The sequence below is a fragment of the Lactuca saligna genome, chromosome 3, assembly GCF_052625555.1.
Source record: "Lactuca saligna cultivar CGN05327 chromosome 3, ASM5262555v1, whole genome shotgun sequence".
Taxonomy (NCBI): Eukaryota; Viridiplantae; Streptophyta; class Magnoliopsida; order Asterales; family Asteraceae; genus Lactuca; species Lactuca saligna.
In genome coordinates, this window is record NC_136419.1 from 17,102,737 (window position 1) to 17,122,716 (window position 19,980).

The 19,980-nt window shown below is 35.9% G+C and overlaps 1 protein-coding gene across 1 annotated transcript; it reads left to right on the forward strand.

Moving 5' to 3' along the window:
* The first annotated feature begins 1,111 nt into the window (after positions 1 to 1,111).
* On the forward strand, positions 1,112 to 2,546 carry LOC145034601 (uncharacterized). Its single transcript, XM_078983045.1, has one exon. The coding sequence runs from the start codon at positions 1,232 to 1,234 to the stop codon at positions 2,423 to 2,425; it is 1,194 nt and encodes a 397-aa protein (XP_078839171.1). The 5' UTR covers positions 1,112 to 1,231; the 3' UTR covers positions 2,426 to 2,546.
* Positions 2,547 to 19,980: the final 17,434 nt, after the last annotated feature.

The window sequence follows — 19,980 nt, forward strand, 5'->3', positions numbered from 1 at the left end:
TCCTTTTGTAAATTATATCTACATAATCATTAAAATTTTATTCTTTTGCATTATATGATTAAAATTAGTTTCGATTTCGTAAGTTTATTTAATGTTCTATTTGAGAATATATGCTTGTTAGCACATGATATGTTCGAACCACACAATAACATCATTACTTAGATCTAGTTGCTTAACCTAATCTTTTCAAATATTAAACATTACCCTTTCATAATTATATTCTCTTCCTCCTTTATTCCCTTTCCCTTTTCAACTTCAACTCCATTAATATTGCTTTGCAATTCATTTTCAATTACAAATAAATGCATGATACCCAAAATGTCCATTCTTTATCGACCAAAAGGGCCGTCCAATTGAAGGTTGACCTTTGAAGTTTACGACTTCTATGAGGTGTTCCGATTCTACAAAAGCCAAAAGATTATATTTCCCTCAAATGCAAGATTTATACTTTGAAAATATCAAAAATATGTTTCGTGAAACATATATATTTTTTTAAAAAGGAATCCGATTCAAACTCAAGCATATTTACTTAAAAATTAATTCCAAATGCCCAATATCCAAGATTTCTAACAAGATTCCAAATGCCCAATGCAAGAATTATATATGTATATTATCGGATGACTTTCTTTACATTCTATAGAACAAGAGAAAGTAATAATTAAAATGCTTTTTATTACTTTGATTCGTTCATGAAAACACTAATTAACTTTACTCAAGAAACCATTTTTCCATGAAAATAATAAAAGTAGAGAATATAGACCAACAAGAAAAAGAAACTAAAAGAGAGGAAACGAGTGTTAATTGGAAGGGAAAGAAAAGATTGAAAAAGTCACCTCCATATATCCCCACATCAAAAGCACATTCTTTCTTCCATTCTTTGCTTTAATCCACTTTACAACTAAGTAGACCTTCGATTCATGTGTTTTCATTAGTTCTCCAATCTCTTCTCTCATTTCTTAAATCGCGAAACTGATCACGAGACTCTGAAATCTGATCAGTGTACTTCAAGATCTCTCTTTCTCTGTACGTCAGTTCACTTCTCTTATGCTTCTTCAATGTATGCCATCTATTTCTTTTGCGTTATTCAGCATAGCTACAGGAGTTCCAACTCTTGAAAGTTAAAGTTCATAATCCTTCACCTTGTGTATCGATTTTCTTGTAACTCCTCATATGCATGGAATTTCACTAGAGTTTACTTCTCATACACGTACTTGTTGCGAGTTTGCCAATTATGGGGTCTATAGATGTTGATAGCCCGACAACATGGGTGCCTTATATGAACAATCAAGATTGCTCACAAAAGATTTGCAACATATACTGTCCTCAGTGGTGTAACTATGTCGTCCTCCCTTCTCCTCCACCACCTGTAGGGTTTTCTGACAATGATACGGATGGTGCCAACCTGTCGCCTCTTGTGATCGTAATAATTGGTGTTTTTGGGAGTGTGTGCCTTTTGATTAGTTACTATGTTATAATCTCCCGACTTTGTATTGTAAACAATGATTCATCTGAACCTTTGAGAAGGAGAGGTGTTCAGAATCAAGAAACCCTGGAGTTGGAAATGGTTGAGGATGATTATAACATTGAAGACCATTTCAATATTGGTCCTTGGCATGATCCCGACAAGGGTTTGGAAGATGGTATGATCAATTCGATTAAGGTTTGCAAATACAAGAAAGGAGATGGATTGGTTTCGTGCACTGATTGTCCGGTTTGTTTAGGAGAATTTCAAGAAGACGAGAATCTTAGACTTTTGCCCAAATGCAACCATGCTTTTCATGTTTACTGCATCGATACTTGGCTTACAAATCATTCGAATTGTCCATTATGTCGAGCTAATGTAAGTTGTGTTGATAGTACCATATCATATGTTTTATCTCCTCCTCCTCCTCCCCCTCCACCACCACCACCACCACCACCGCCACCGCCACTATCACTCCCGCCACCACCACCACCACCACCACCACCACCACCGCCTCCATCTCCACCTCCACCTCCACCTCAACCTGAGGTGATTCTCTCAAGGAGGGTTCAAAGGGATATAGCAGAAGGAGATGCTGTAATTGAGATAAGAGAAGAGGATGGTCAAAGGGAAGTAAGAAGATCAGTATCTATGGGTTATTTGTACCAAACCCGGATAGCAATGGCTGACATTTTGTTCGTTAATCAACAAGATGAAATGGAATTGGAAATATGCCAATTTGGAGAAGGTGCTGGATCATCAAAACATGTTTTGAAACCAGAACAATGTAGATTTGGATACGAAGATGGATCATCAAAACGAGTGTTGAATGAAAATAGCATATATTTGAATTGTGATGATGTTAATCATGATAAGATGAAAAGATCTTTTTCTAGTGGGAGACACTTATTCATTAGAGGATGGAAAGGGAAGACCTTAAGAGTTTCAGGTTTGCCTACGTAGGGTTTAAGTCCTCAATTGAATGACTTCAAAATTTGAAGGATTGATTTTTGTTAGATTACTTATTTAAGTTATTTTTGTGTTTCGAGCATCAATATAGAATCTTATTCCGTAAAAAAAGAAATGTTTTCAATTCATTAAATGGGTTGTGTTTGCTCAGTTTCATTATGAACTTTTTCCCTTACAATAAAAAGAAGTTTTAGAATTTTTTTGGAACATCAAATAAAGAACTTTAAAGTAAAAAGATGCTAGAAAAAGAAATATTTTACATCTTTGAAATACCTACATCCATTTTGCATTTTTGCCGGTCCAATTACACTAATGAAAGATTATCACCTCAACTGATTTTTCTTTTTAAAATGATTCGTTGGTTTTTAAAATCATTCATCGGTTCTGAGTCTTAAGCCATAGTTTAAAGCCGTTTGTGAAAACATCAACATAAAACGATAGAGATAGTCTCAATACTTCAAAATTTTAAATCGACAATTTCATACTTTCGTAAAGTATAAATGAATGATATCAAAATGTAATTCTTAATTAATGACCCATCAACTTTTTTTAAACCTTTAAAAATCCTATTAAGTAGAGAAAATATTACTGTAACACAATTAGCAATTGTCATTTGTCCGATTTGGTTACTAAAGTAGTTTTTGTTATACACTAGGTTATTCAACTTACAATTTATATGTCTAATAAATTATTTTCCTTAGTTTTTAACAAATGATCTATTAACCAGTTATTCTAAATTATATAAATGGTCCTTACGTTTTCAATTGCTTTCAAGGTTGGTCCCTCACCAGCACCGTTCTTCACCGACACCAACACCGTTCACTTCCGACAGCCACCACCATTCATCTCCGACCAAAATCGAATAGATGGCTAATTATCACCCTTAAAGATCCTTTAATTTTTTTTACCAGATCGCATCCAGGTGGTTTGTAGATGGATTTACCATCCGTGAGTCGATACTTATGAATGATCCATTTCATCTTAACACCTTTCAGTTGTGTATTTCCATAGAAAACAAGAGCTTTCTTCACACCAACTTTTGATGTTCCACCAATACCCCAACGACACCGCCCTTTTTGGCCGAGCTCCATTCAAATATTTTTTTTGTGTCTCTACAATTGAAGAAATACCACTCATATTCACCAAAAGTAGCCTTAGTTATAAACACATAGTTAAAAAACACAAAATGGAAAGTTTAGAAACCTTAATCATACTAAAATAGAGATCCATAAATAACTAGATGATCACACAAGTTGATGTTGGTGTTATGTGTGTGTTTGTGTATACTTGGAAGCTCTCATGGATCAAACCAAGGCCGACCCAAGCCCAGGGCGAGCTGGGCTATGGTCTAGGGCAGCAAATCTTAATGGGGCATTATTTTTTAAGGTCTGTTATAGGTATTGTTATATTTGGGCTACATTTGATCTAGTAGTAGGTTCAGTCCACAACAAAGAAGGGTAGCCGGAAGCCTAAAACTAGAAGCGCTTAATGTCGAGACCTAATTAGGCATCAAATGAAAAAAATCGATTTATCTGACTTCTTGATCTAAGCTCCAGCCATGCCTAATAAGTAAAGATGAAGAAGGCGAGGCGTTCTGTTCTAGAGAAATATAATCGGCGATTAAATTTAAAAATCTTGATCTACTCTAAAATAAACTAACGGTTCTCATCTCTTATCGTCGCTCAGTCGCTTCTCCTAAATTCCTTATGGCTGGATCGATTCTTCTAGTATCATTTTAATCTCCTAAATCATTTCTTCTAATTTCCTATTAATCCATTCAAATTTTAAGAACATTGTGAATTGCTTAAGTTTCAAACGGTCCTCAAATGTTCTAAATCTCTAATCAATCCTGAAGGGGTGATTGAATTAATCGATCCTCCTAAAGTCCTAATCAAGTAAGTCTTTTCTAGTGTTTGAAATTTCTTGCATAACCTAGGCGAAGTTGCTAAAATCTGATAGTGCTTATTGATTAAAATTTCTAAAATTTCAGTTTTCTTACATAGCTTACTGTTGAAGTGAAGTAGTTGATCAAAGTTGTAGTCTTGTTGATCTAGGATTGCTATAAGATTCATTAATTTTCGAGATAACTTTGTTCTTCTTCTTCTTCAATTTCTGATATGTGAATTCTGATTTTAAATAACTAATGTGTTTTTGATTTCTAAATAATCTAATGTATATGAAAACCTGATGTATCTCAAAATCTGATAAGTTTTTTTAATTTCTAAAAAAAAATTGTATCAAATTTCTAAAAATCTAATGTATAATATTTTTGAAAAATCTGATATGTAAATTCGTATATTGAAATTATGATATTAAAAACAGATGTGTTCTTGATTTATGTATAATATGATGCGGTATTCCGGAATAATCTGATTAGTTCTTTTAATTTCTGAAAATCTGATATATCAAAATTTGGGAAATTATGATGTCAATTAAAATTTTGAATTATAAAATGTTAAATCCGAATTCAAATACCATTTTATGTTTTTGTTTAGGTTGTCAAGTTGTGGTTATGGATAGCCAACATGAGGTTGTGTCCTTCTTTGCTTTTATTATATCTTTTTGACTTTCAATCTTTTTTTTAAGTATATATGTGCTTCCTAGTAAACAACTATTGTGTGCTCAAAACAAAAGTAAAAAAAGAAAGAACATGTTACTAATAAGTTATAAGGGTCTTTAAATAGGAATTTTGTTAGAAGTGAAGAACTTGATAATGATGGACAATATTTATTGAATGAGTTACAAATTTTACACGAAATATTGTCCGCTGAAGCATACAAATATGAACTTCCTTAAATAATTATTCAAATTATGGAGTTTGCAAATGAAATAGACATGTATCCCAATATGTTGGTAGCATATAATATTTTTTTTTGGTACCGGTCATAGTTGCTTATGCAAAAATAAATTTTTTCGAAAGATTAAACCGATTAACAATTATGAGTATGGAAAATCAATTTCTACTAAGTCTTGATTATCATAAAATAAGATATGCTTTTGCTTCAAAAATTACATAAAGACATTGTTTTAGATGAATGTTTGTATGTTTTTGTTTGTATAACCTTGATTTTGTTTAAGTATAAATTTTATTTCACTTTTTCTAGTTAATTTTTTTATATATATAAGGGCATTAATATAGTATTTAGCCCCGGACATTGAAAATCAATGGACCGGCCCTGGATCAAACTTATAGAGATCGAATTCAGTAATGATAGCCACTGAAAGAGGGGCAAAGATTTTTTTTCTTGAGTTAGTGAACCACCAATTCTTCATCGATGGGGTGGAAGCAGAACCCCGATGACAGGTGTGGTTGTTGTGAAGATGTAGATGAATCAATACATTCCATGCTTAAAGATATTCCAATGATCACTTGTTTAGCTTCAAAATTAATTTGAGAAGATCATTGACATGTTGTTGATGTTAACCATAGAGAGAAAGAGAAGGAGATAGATGAAATTAGATATAGGTGAATAAGTGTGCATATCATGAACATGGTATTAAAGATGAGGTGAATCGTACATGATCAAGTGTAATACACTTGTTAATATGAGGACTATTGTTTAACAGTAATACTACATCATGTCACATTAGAGGGGTAGAATGACATCTTTTATAGACTCGACCCCTCACTTTATTTCCCTCACGCTTTTAATTATAAGATCAATTCTCACCCTAAACTTATGCAAATATAAAAAAGAAAACCAAATATAAAAAGGAAAACAATCATTAAACTAAAAGTCCCAATTACTAGAAGTTGCAAACGTAAACAACCAAAATAAAAACACTCAAACAAATAAAAATAAAATTGTCTTAATCAATCAAACATAAATAAAATAAAAAGGATAGTCACTCCTCATCTTCTTCGTCTCCTCCTCTATATACGACTCCACTACCTCCCATACCACTTTGTCTTGCCCTCCATCGGTCCTCCCAAGTTCTAATATGAGGATAGTTGGGAAAAGAATCGTTATGTGGTATGTTCATATGACTCATCATATACTCAAAGGGTAATGTTGGTGTGATTCAAACCACGGCCTATATCATCTTGATATGCTCTCAATTCTAAATTGTACCGGTCCATGGGTAGTTCATCTTCAACCGGGATCGCTGCGTGGTCTTGATGCATACGCGTGGGTTGGGGACTTACTCTTCTTCCCGGTACCTTTGGGGCTATTACTTCTTCCTCTTTGGGAATGGAATAGTTCCCTCCACCATTATCCTCAACAATTCTAGCGATCGTATATAGAATAAAGCTAAATGGCTTCGTTTGCATCTTGGCAAGGAAGTTCCTGCCCCCACCATTGAAAATACCATATTACCATGCCCATCTAGTAACAAACATCCCTCCACAAATCCTCGATGTATTCTTTTCTTTGAGTCCCCCTTCTGCCAAATATTTTGTTAAATAGTAAGAAATGTTGCAGAAAGCGTTGGGTATAAGAATACTCCATAAGTAGAAGAGATCAAGGCTTGGGACTTTATCATCATATTTTCTCATGTTAATGGATCTCAATATACACCTGTTGTCACACCCCCGAACCGTCAGAAAAACAACGGTGGAAACGTCTGGGGGTGGCGACGTCATACATAGTATTACAACAATCGTATCATAGTAATTAAAATAAACACAACCATTACATTACAATATGAATATTTACATCTGTTTGATAACATAGTTTATACATACATTATATGAAAAAAGATAAAGACGAGACTCCAAAAAACGCTCCGTCTTCTCCAAAAGCTGGTAAAGTACATGTTTATCGTTGCCTTGAAAATACAAGTTCATAAGCATGTTTTTGTATTGAAAACTAGTCACTGAATTTGGATAAATATTTTCTATCCATTATAAGTAATATCATTTTGTATCGAAAACCTTTATCACCAAGTTATGAAATATGTACGCATGTTTACCAAGAAAATCCAATATTTTCTAACATGTTTGTTGTTTTCTGTATGAAAGGTATGTTCTGTTTGAAAACCCTGGCTACCACCAGTATGTAATGTATGATCGTTTGGAAACCCTGGTTACCACCAGTATGTATAGTAGTTTTATTTTTTAAAATAAAACTGTAGATTTTGTCCATGGAATACCCTCCAGTAAGTAGATAAGTAGTTTTATTACTTAAAATAAAACTATAGAAGAAAGAAATCCCATAAACAATGATTAGTTTATACTTATTGTGAGTCGTATAACCATACTAATTTAACCTGTGACCTCCTTGACGTTCTTCAGGCGCCGTACGATTACAAAATTTGTCACCCCAGGCGTGCCCGCCTAACTGTAGCTAACAGTTCATGTGTGGGATTGTCAGTCCCGAATAGATCTATTCACAAATTCCACGCTCTCCCTCCAGGAGACTCTGGTTATACTACCGGTGAGGATTTATTGGTACCCCGAGAGGCAAAATGAAGATAGTCTCATAATCCTGTATTAATTAGTTTACGTGCTGTTTGGTTGTTCTCGAGTTCGAAATCGTTTGTAACGATGTAGAGTATAAATAATTATACATAAAATAATTATTTAGCATGATACTCTATTTTGTATTTGTAGTAATGGATAAACTAGATCTGACATAGTTTATATGTTTAACTTTGCATGAAGTTTGAATCTGTAAGACTGGTAATGAAATCTCAAACTATACCTATCATAGTTTGAATGGTTCGTTACGTTCGCGTAAGGTTTTGAAACTATGCAATTATAAATTGAAAACATCCCTTATGCTCCGCATAATACAAAAGGGTAATTATATCTAAACGTTTGATTGAAAATCATTGTAATTGCATCAGTTTTTAAGTTATGAAAACCTTTATGTTTAACTTGTATCCCCCCCCTGAAAACATGAAAAACTCAGAAAAGTGTAGGGGTATGAATTCACAATTTATCGTAGGATCCGAATGTTCGATTGGTTATGAGCGTCGAGTGTCAACCAATGATTTGTTCGCGTGAGGACCCTATTCACATTTATCGCACATATATGTATTAGATTGAGTATTCCATGACAAACCATGATGGAAAACCACCATAAAGACTTGGAATCACTAGAACTAAGTGTTCTATGTCCCATACTTAATGATCTTTACAAGTTTAAGGTCAAATGGGAGAATTGGAGTGGTTGTATGGCTATAAAGGTGAGTGTGCGGCTAGACTGTGTGTGTGGCCAGGGAGTGTGGCTGCACACAGGAGTGTGCGGCCGTACATAGGAGTATGCAGCCGTACACTCCTCATTTGTGCCCGAAATGTCGATTTTTGAGGTGTTCAGGTGTTAAAACCAAGTCCAACTAGAAAATGGAGGCCAAACTCTTCACGTTGGAGAGTTTTGATGAGTGTGCAGCCACCTTATGAAGGTGTGTAGCCACACTCCTTCAAAGGATGAATAACACGAAGAACATGAAGAGTTTCAGGCTTAGATTTAGGTGTTTTACCTGTATAACAAGCTAGATGATGGTGTTATTCACATTTTTGAGGCCCTTAGAGTGTTCTTGGATGATATTTTTAGAGAGAGAAAGTAGACAGAGAAAGTAGTGTGCATCTAAAGAAGAAAAAGTGAATGAAATGGGGTCCTCTCCTATATATAGGGTCGGGTGTGTGGCTGGGGGAGTGTGTGCGGCTGGCTGGCCGCACACACCTTCTTTGGTGTGATTGGCTTGATTTTGTGATGCTACACACTCTCTAATCCTTCTTAAGACTCATTTCTAGGTTATACTAAGCCTAAAGCACTCATGTGGACCCACAATTTGCTAAAAGATGATAAATTCAAGTTAAATATTGATTTATGGATCAATTGCACATGGTGAAACTTTCGGGTTGTCACATCATCCCCCCGTTAGAGGGAATTTTTTTTCCGAAATTCAAGGATATGGATACAAATCATGGATTTGGAAAATTATGGGGATACTTCTGTTTCATTGAATCCTCGCGCTCCCAAGTGAATTCAGGTCTCCGCTTGGCATTCCAGCAAACCTTCACTATTGGGATGCGACTTTGTTTCATGCGTTTGACCTCCCGGTCCATGATTTCGATTGGTTCTTCTACAAAGTTTAGGTTCTTGTTGATTTCAATCTCATCGAGAGGAATTGTAAGGGTTTCATCGGACACGCATTTCTTAAGATTTGAGACGTGGAAGACGGGATGAATGTTACTGAGTTCATGCGGTAGATGAAGTTTGTAAGCTACGGGACTAATCCTAGCAAGGATTTCGAATGGTCCTATGTACCTCGGATTTAGCTTTCCACACTTTCCAAAGCGTATCATGCCTTTCCAGGGTGAGACCTTCAACAAAACACGGTCTCCGACCTGGAATTCCAAGGGTTTTCGTCTTTTATCGGCGTAGCTCTTTTGTCGATCTTGTGAAGCTCTTAGTTATTCCCGGAACTGTATGATCTTTTCAGTGGTTTCGTGGATGATTTCTGGACCAGTGAGAGTGCTATCAGGGACTTGCCCCTTGGCTAGCTGTGTGTCGCCCACCTCAGCCCAACACAGAGGGGATCTGCACTTGCGGCCATAGAGGGCTTCGAAAGGCGCAACCTTGATACTGGTATGATAACTATTGTTGTAAGAGAATTCAACAAAGGGAAAATAGGTGTCCCATAATTTACCGAAGTCGATGATGCATGCTTTCAACATGTCTTCTAAGGTCTGGATGGTTCTCTCACTCTGTCCGCCTGTCTGAGGATGATAAGCTGTACTCATATTCAACTTAGTTCCAAGAGCTTTCTATAGGGACTGCCAAAATCTCGAAGTGAACCTGCTATCTCGATCGGAGATAATAGATACAGGTACTCCGTGCAGTCATACTATTTCCTGGATATAGATGCATGTGAGTCTCTCCATCCTGAAAGTTTCTTTGATTGGGAGGAAGTGAGCGGATTTCGTCAATCGATCGACTATTACCAAGATGGTGTCATACCCACTCGGAGATTTGGGTAATTTGGTAATGAAATCTATGGTAATCCTCTCCCACTTCCATTCCGGTATTTCCGGCTAATGAAGTAGACCTGAGGGCTTCTAATATTCGACCTTCACCTTGGTACAAGTCAGACACTTGCCCATGAAGGTAGCGATTTCTGCTCTCATGTTTGGCCACCAATATAACTTCTTGAGATCAAGGTACATCTTATCCGATCCTGGGTGGACGGAGTATCTAGTCTTGTGAGCTTCGTTCATGACGACCCTCTATAACCACCGAACTTTGGGGTCTAGATCTGATCCAAGAAATAGTAGACTCCGTCTCCCTTGATCTCTAAGTTCTTTTCCATTCCTCTCAAGGCTTCCTCCACCACGTTCTCTAGTTTCAGGGCTTCCAACTGAGCTTCTCTAATTTTTGCGGATAGATGGGAATGGATGGTCATGGTAAGTGCTTTCACACTGTGACCTGAGTACTCTTTTCGGATGAGGGCATCTTCTACCACATTGGCCTTGCAGGGATGGTAGCGTATTTCACACTCATAATCACAGAGTAGTTCTACCCATCGTCGTTGTCTCATGTTTAAGTATTTTTGGTCGAAGATGTGTTGCAGAATTTTATGGTCAGTGAAGATCGTGCACTTTGTTCCATAGAGGTAATGTCTCCAAATCTTCAATGCGAAGACAACTGCTCCCAACTCCAGGTCGTGAGTTGTATAGTTGATTTCATGTGCTTTCAATTGTCTCGAGGCATAAGAAATTACCTTTCCTTGTTGCATAAGCACACAGCCTAAGCCCTAGTTAGATGCATCGTAGTAGACAACGAAGTCCTCCGTCCCTTCGGGAAGAGACATGATAGGTGCGCTGCACAAGGCTCGCTTCAATGTTTGAAATGCAGTGTCTTGCTTTTCACTCCAACAAAAGGGTACACCTTTCTGAGTCAGAGTGGTTAGGGGTTTGGCAATTCTGCAGAAAGTCTGGATGAATCTACGATAATAGCCAACAAGATCCAAGAATTGACGGATTTCCGTGGGTGTCTTCGGTGCTGACCAATTTTCTATCGCTTTGATTTTGGACGGATCTGCGTGTATGCCTTCCTCGCTCACCACGTGACCCAAGAAAGTTACTTTTTGAATCCAGAATTCACATTTGGAGAATTTCGCGTATAGTTTTTATGTTCTTAGAGTTTCCAACACTAATCTCAAGTGTTGTTTGTGATCTCCTTCGCTTCTGGAATCGACAAGTATATCGTCTATGAACACGATAACAAACTTGTCCAGGAAAGGACAACACACCCAGTTCATCAGGTCCATGAACACTTCCGGTGCGTTGGTTAGACCGAAGGGCATTACTACAAATTCATAGTGGCCATATCGAGTCCGGAATATTGTCTTAGGAACATCACTCTCGTGGACTCGTAGCTGATGGTACCCTGATCTGAGGTCTATCTTGGAGAAATAGCTGGCTCTTTGAAGTTGGTCGAAGAGGTCATCGATCTGAGGAAGAGGATAACGGTTTTTGATGGTGAGCTTGTTCAGCTCTCGGTAGTCAATGCACATTCGGAAGGATCCATCCTTCTTTTTCACAAATAAAACCGGGTCTCTCCAGGGTAAGGAACTCGGCCTGATGAATCCTTTGCTAAGCAACTCATTGAGTTGGCTGGATAACTCTTGCATTTCTGCTGGTGCTAGGTGATATGGGGACATAGCTACGGGGGTAGCTCCGGGGATCAAGTCGACGCAAAACTCGACTTGGCGCTCAGGAGGAATTCCCGGAAGCTCTTCGGGAAAGACATCAGGAAAGTTGCAGACTTTAGGGATGTCTCGAGGGCTTTAACCTCCTGTTTCTCATTTAAAACATGGGCTAGGAATGCGTGACAGTCCTTTCATAGGAGCTTTTGGGCTTTGATGCACGAAATAATGTGAAGGTTTGAAGTGAGTTTATCACCATAGATAATAAGTGATTCTCTAGAGGGAAGATTGAGATGGATAGCTTTTTCGAAACAAAGGATATCAACACGATTGGGGCTCAACCAATCCATGCCAATGATGACATCGAAGCTTTTTTTGGACACTGGCATGAGGTCGATCGGAAAGGAATGATCATTTAGGGTAAGGGTACAACCAGAGAATATATCTTTAGTGCTCTCTTTCTCACCATTAGCCGTTTCGATGATATATGTTTCGGTTAAAGATTGAGGTTTATATTTGAGAAGATGTTTGAATACATGACTGAAAACACTTATCTGCTCACCATAATCGAAAAGAATGCATGCATAAGATTTGTCGATGAGGAATGTACCTAAGACAACGGTAGGGTCAACAACTACCTCCTCATGCCCCATTGCTAGAACTCTCCTAGTATTGCCAGTTGTTGCTGCCTTAGGGCAATTTCTCTTGTAGTGCCCGAACTCGGCACAACCATAGCAGGCCTGACCGACACCTGCTCCAGATGCCTGATTTTTTGGTTGGGCTGGTGTCCTGCAGTTGCGGGTGGTGTGACCCTTCTTGACACATTTGTTGCAGAGTATATCATGACATGGGCTGGGGATACGGTGATGATAACTGCACTTACTGCACCAATGGGGGTACCAGTATATCCACTGGTAGGTGCTTGCGTTGCAGGAGCAGCAGCAGGAGTAGTGGCAGCGTGGACTAACACGGTATGTTGTTTTTTGGAAGACTCTTGTGAAAACTGGCCCTTTCGCTGCTTCCAGAATTTTTTTTCTCGCCACTTTCTTTTCCTAGTTCAGGAGCGGCTGTTACTTTATCCAGATCAACCCCGTGATCTATGAGAGTCTGCGTCAGGTACGTGGCGCTGTCAAAAGTAATTGGCCTGGTGGCCAAGACATTTCCTTGAGTTGGGGGTGTTAATCCCCAAATGTACCTCTCTATCTTCTTAATTTCTGGGTGACCATTCCCGAGCAAATAAGCGCTAGGTCTTCAAACCTAGAAGTGTAGGCAGCAATATTGGAACCCTTTATCTTTAGGTTCCAGAGTTTGTGTTCCAGTTTCTGCATTTCGCCTCGCAGGCAATACTCAGCAAGCATAAGCTCTTCAAGCTCTCCCAACCCATAGCATTTGCTACTGGTAGGGTTAGGGATTTGAACCGACTATTCCACCAGTTCAGTGCTCTATTACTGAAAGTGAAAGCAGCGAATTCACCTTGTTAGCTTCAAAGCAAGAACAAATCTCGAAGATAGACTCGATCTTCTCGAACCATCGAGTCAAGGCAATAACACCTCCAGTGTCGTCGAAAGATGTGGGTTTAGCGTTCATGAAGTCTTTATAGGAGCACTCCTTCGGATGCCCTTGACTCCCATCGTGATTTTGGGAATGTATACCACTCCCGAAACCACTAGAACCACCGGGATTTATTTGTGATAAAGCGGCAATCACGACGGCAGTAACAGCTGCCTGGAACATAGCGGGATCGAACTGGGGAGGTGGTGGTGGCGTTGGATCCTTCGAGGAATTGTTGGCTCTTTTTTTTGGGTCAAATAAATATTTTGAGTCAAACGTGTCAATTATTAAACCATTGGACCAAAAAAATAAGTTTTTATAAGGATTTAAAAATGGTATATTTTATAAACTAATAACATTGTTATAGATCAAACATTGAGTATCTTACTATCATAAGTAAATGTGTCATATAAAAACACTATACCACATCAAATATACAAAAATAGAACAATGGTACCAATATTGGGTCTGGTACTTGTGATACATGCTTATTGGGCCTTCGTGATCCATTTGCATTTTATTGGGCCCAATATAATCAATTCGTGTATACTGGGCCTTAGTGACCAATGACATGCTCAATGGGTCTAAATTAATTTTTACATGTTATTGGGCCTTAATGGCCCATTCTCATGTTAATTTTTCTCGGAAAGAATACATTGTATGCTTAATGGGCTTCAACGTGCTCGTTTGCATGCCATCAAGCCTTGAAATAAATTACGTGTTTAATGGGCCACAACTGTCCTTATTCATGTTTGTTGGGTTGTGTCTTTCACATTCAAGTATCTTCAGGTGTTAGTAAATCAAACTATTTTTAATAGTAGACATATTCATGTGGAAATCATTAGGGTCTAGTGAGAATTACCGGCGACACCATTGAGTGTTTGGCCGTAGTCTGTAGTTATAATCAGAGTCTCCAGGAGGAAGAGCAAGAATTTGTGTATAGATCTATATGGGGGTGACTCCCCCACATCTAAGCTATTCGCTACAGTTAGAATCGGTCAGTCTAGGATGATAAAATCTTGATCAAAACCGGTGTTTGGAAAAATGTCAAGACAGGCGAATTAGTTATTTATCATGCATGGTTATAACGACTCACGTAGAGATCCTTTAGAGTTTATATGTTTCAACGGAAATCAAATTCATACATCATGGGGATACAAAACAATTCATACGATAATGTAAATATTACAATACTATTATAGATCGAAAAATATCGGATTTTCCAGGAAATACCATCATTCACTTTCTTTTACATACACCAAATACAAAACAAGGAAAACTTTTAGGATTCATTCATTTACACATGTTTTGAAATCATATATATATATATATATATATATATATATATATATATATATATATATATATATATATATATATATATTGGTCATCACATCATGTTGTAAACAATTTTTTATAGAAAATATCAGATTTTCTGGGTTATACCATTGATACAAAGCTTTTTAATCAAACTTGCTTATGAACTCACCAACATTATATATGTTGACAATTTTCAAAATAACTTGTATTCTCAGGTAACCATTAAGCCGAAGAATTATCAAGTGTATTTGGGAATCTCATTTTTGTGAAATGTTAACTCTCGCACCTCTTATGATATGAATATGTAATATTATACAATGTACTTGATGTGAACAATGGTGGTTGCAATATGTAATGTTTGGCAATGATCATGTTATGATTCATGTATATTCATTGTGATGATAATTCAATTGATAGTCACACGAGCCCTCGGATGTTTCCGCCGTCCAGTTCGAGGGTGTGACACTGCTTATTCTGCATAATTTCTGTTTAGACTAGTTTTCAGAGTGCTAGTTGAGTGCTTTAGTTTGTTTATCATTAAAACACCTGTAATTGAATCTTTATGAATATGAGACACTTTAAATCATAGATCTTGAACATACAAAAATGTTTTTATCATTAACTTGGTGACTCACAACTCTTTATTTATTGTATTACTTGCCACTTGACGATTCAGAAACTCTGCTTTAGTATTTTCAACACTTGGAATCTTCTAGTCTAAGGTTTACTAATTTTCTCATTTCTTTTCATAGATATCTGGTACTTTGGTTAATTAGGTGGTAAGTACGGGGCTAGGAAGATCTCAATTATATTAGAAATGTGATTATGGGATAGCAAGAGGAGCCTGAGATAGTATCAATGATTGACACTCATGCTGTGAGTCGCTTTTATTTCGAAGTGAAAGGGTTTTGGCAATAATATATGGCCAGGGATTCTGTTTCCTAGTAGAATCAACAAGATGCTTCAGTGTCGGCAGGATTTTTTTTTGGTTTGGGGTTGTAAAGTGGAGTCATATTGGCAATAATTTAGAAGGGTTTTATGTATCGGGAACTTGAGCTGAGTATTGTTGCTTATTCTTCATTGGTTAAGGTTAGCGGGGAAAGGATTCGATCATCATTAGTATGTGGGTCCTGCTAAGGTTGAGTCCGATTAATATATTGGAAGGCGATCGTATGACAGAGTCGATTTTCTTTTGGGGTGCTGGAAGAATTAATCAAATCATATGAGGTTCCTGGAATATAATGAGAAGTGATTTTGAGGATGAAATATAATTTAAGTGGGGGAGAGTTGTAACACCAATGTTCTAGTATGGTTTAGCTTTTTATTCTCTATGGCTAAAAATGGAGTTCTATGAAAAACTCTATGCCACAGTGTGGAGCAAGGATGCCTATGGTGTGTGGCATTGAATAAATGGCACACATATTTTATTGAGACACAACGACATGACCAAGAGTTGCCATGGCGTGGCAGCTGTTCTGTCCTAAGCCCATCATTCTTTTAGGGCTCCCTTCATATATAAATCCCTCTAAACCCATTTTAGGTTTCATTATCAGCCTCCAATACCTCTTTCACCTTAGAAAACCCTAGTCTCCATCCCTTGTTTGATTATTGATCTTTTTGGATCTTTCTTGGCTTAAAGAAGAAGAAGAAGAAGAAGAAGAAGAAGAAGAAGAAGAAGGTGATCTTTTGGTGGAGCTTGTAAGGAATTAGCATTATCATCACCTTATATTATCTCTGGACCTTTATAAGTGTCCAAGTTCTTTGCTTTATGTCATGTGGTGGTTAGATCTAAAATATTATCCAATGTTCCTCATGTTTGAGAAAGTTTGGAGGGAAGGAACTCTTAAAGTTCGTAACTTTATGACTCTTCGGTGTTCCAAGAGTATTATATCTTATGGATCATCTTTGATGGAAGATCTGATCATTTACCTAAGCTTTGGCCTTTAATGTTCCTATTTTAACCTAAGAAGGATCTTAGACATGTATTGGGCATACGTGTATATAAAGTTTTCACCTTTATGATAGTTCTAATATTAGAAACCCTTTTGGAGTAGTTGGGTTAAGTACTTTTTTTAGATTAAGAGCTTAATGATTAAGACATTATGGATTTTGGTTTTATTTGGACCTAGTTTGAGATCTTGATCTCTTTGGGTGTCTTAGCGGATAAAGCTGGAAATTTTATGCATTTAGAAATAGTATGGAACAAATCTGAACTTTAGATCCCTTAAGATTGAGGGAGGTTGCTTAGTCCATTAAGCTGCTAATGACTTAGTGCCCAGGACATGGCACCAAGTCACCACGGCATGGCAATATGGAATATCATGATGGACTGTTGTTGGATAGCCACGGTGTGGCCTTGAGTGGCCATGACGTGACGTTTTACTAAAGTCAACATTGACAGTTGACTTTGACTGTTAACTGTTGGCATGGGTAGACTTTTTGGGTCAATCTCTATTTTTAGAAGGTAGACTTAGGGTTTGCCTTGTGTAGATTGTTAGGAGGTTTTTTACAGCCATCTTTTGGCGGTGAGAGCTATTGGTTGTGAACGGTGCAACGTTGCGCAAGGTTTTAGTTAGCATCGTGATTTAGGTGAGTTTGCTCACTATACTCTAGGATCGTAGGGATTGTATGTGCTTGTAGACTTTGTGACTCCTGTTGTATATGTTGTATGCATGCATGCCTGTTTGCTATATGCATGTGACGTGAAATAGACCCGATACAGCCCTATGCTGAAATATGAGTTGAAATAGACTCTGAGTGAAATAGAACTGGTATAAACATGTGTTGACATATGAGTTGAAATAGACTCGAGGATGAAATAGAAGTGGGGGTGAAATAGACCCTGTACAACCTTGTGCTGACATATAATTCAAAATAAATTCGGGGGTGAAATAGACCTAGGGGTAAAATAGCTTGAGTTGACATATATGTATGGAATGCAGTATTTTGGGAAAATCACTAAGCTTTATGCTTACGGTTTATGTTTATCGTTTCAGGTATTTCCAGTTCGAAAGGGAATGATCTGACTTGATCGCATCGCATCCACCCAAGTTTTTGCGCTTTGTGATTTTGGGATTTTACTCTAATAACTACTTTTACTTTGATTTGCTTTTGAATGATTGAAAATAATAAATGGTGTTTATGGTTGAATTAAGAATTAAAATTTTACCTTATAATTTTGGAGATGTTACAATTACTTCCCGATTTGTATAACAATTTTTTTTATTTTATTTACTAAAATATAAAGTCCACATTCTCCCTTCTTATTATCGGATGGAGTACCTAAAAACATTTAATAATAACTGGGTAAACGTTAGGTTTAGTGAGTTCTCCAAAATACCAAATACCAATATATATATATATATATATATATATATATATATATATATATATATATATATATATATATATATATATATAACCGAAAGATTACCTATACGCCATTCCGAACACCACTCACTTTCACCGTGCTAGAACCTCCGACCTAACAAAAATGCCGTAAACATGAATATTGAGCTTACCAAGGGGGTGTTTGGCTTAGCTTTTTAAGGGTCAAAAGATCTTTTTGGAAAAGTTGCAAAAAGTCAGGTTTTCCTGACTTTTCCAAAATGTTGATTTTCCTTCTATTAAAAATCCAAAAGTGAGTTTTAAAATTGTTTTGCCAAACATCTTTTGGTTTCTATCTTTTTCTAAAAGATCTTTTGGCTTCTCAAAAGCTAAGCCAAACACCCCCAAGGCTCAAGTCTCATCTAGAGAATTCAAATCCCTCTGTGTTGCCCTGCACTTTGTTATGGTAAACGTCAGCAGGGAAGAACAGCCTAGCTCATCTATGCTTTGATGATGTTTTTTGGTTTCGACCATAAATTCTAGAGAGCTCTATCCAGTAATATATTTTTGATAAGTCATTATACATCTTTTAATATGATTTTCTTGAGACAAATGTAAATATGAAGTGTAGTAGTTAGTTACTATAAATTGGAAACTTTAACTTTATTTTCTTATATTCTATAAAAAAAAATTCTTTTTCGATTTGGCGATTTTATCAAGTTTATAGGTAATCTTCCAGTTATATATATATATATATATATATATATATATATATATATATATATATATATATATATATATATATATATATATATATATATATATATATATATATATATGGGGTTAGGTTCATGTGAGATGGTCTAATTTTGTGAGACCGTAAAATACATTTTTTTTATTTTTTTTTAGTTAATTTAAGTTCCGAAAACAATATTTAAAAAAAGAATTTTTTTGATATTTCCATTTATTTTGCATTTTAAAATTATTTTTAGAACATGTACAATGTAATATTCTATTTAGAATATTTCACGTATTTTTAAAAAAAAATAGGTTTTTTTATTATTATTATTTTTTAGTTAATTCAAGTTCTGAAAATAATATTTAAAAAAAGAATTTTAAGATTTTTCCATTTATTTTGCATTTTAAAATTATTTTTTAGAATATGTCAGTGTAATATTCTATTTAGAATATTTCACGTATTTTTCAAAAAAAAAAACGGGATTTTTTTTTTTTTTTATTTTTATTATTTAATTCAAGTCCCGAAAACAATATTTGAATTTTTTTTTTTTTTGGATTTTTCCATTTATTTTGCATTTTAAAATTATTTTTAGATTTGGTATCACGGTCTCACAAAATTAGAATGGTCTCAAATGAACCTGAACATATATATATATATATATATATATATATATATATATATATATATATATATATATATATATATATATATATTATAAAAACAATTTTACGGCTTATAAAAGCAAATTAAACATTTTTTTTTTGTGGAAAACAGATTTGAATTATAATAAACATCGTCATTAACTACATACGACATGATTATCAATTTGATTTTTTGTTTGAAGCATAAATGTTAACATTGTGATTATGGTGATTATCCCAATAATCAATTTAGATCATAAGTTTGTCTTCATTCTTCCAAGGTAAAAATAGATACTTACATGGATTTGAATACATATATATATATATATATATATATATATATATATATATATATATATATATATATATATATA

Coding starts and splice junctions, on each gene's coding strand:
- LOC145034601 (XM_078983045.1), top strand. CDS start 1,232: ATGGGGTCTATAGATGTTGATAGCCCGACAACATGGGTGCCTTATATG.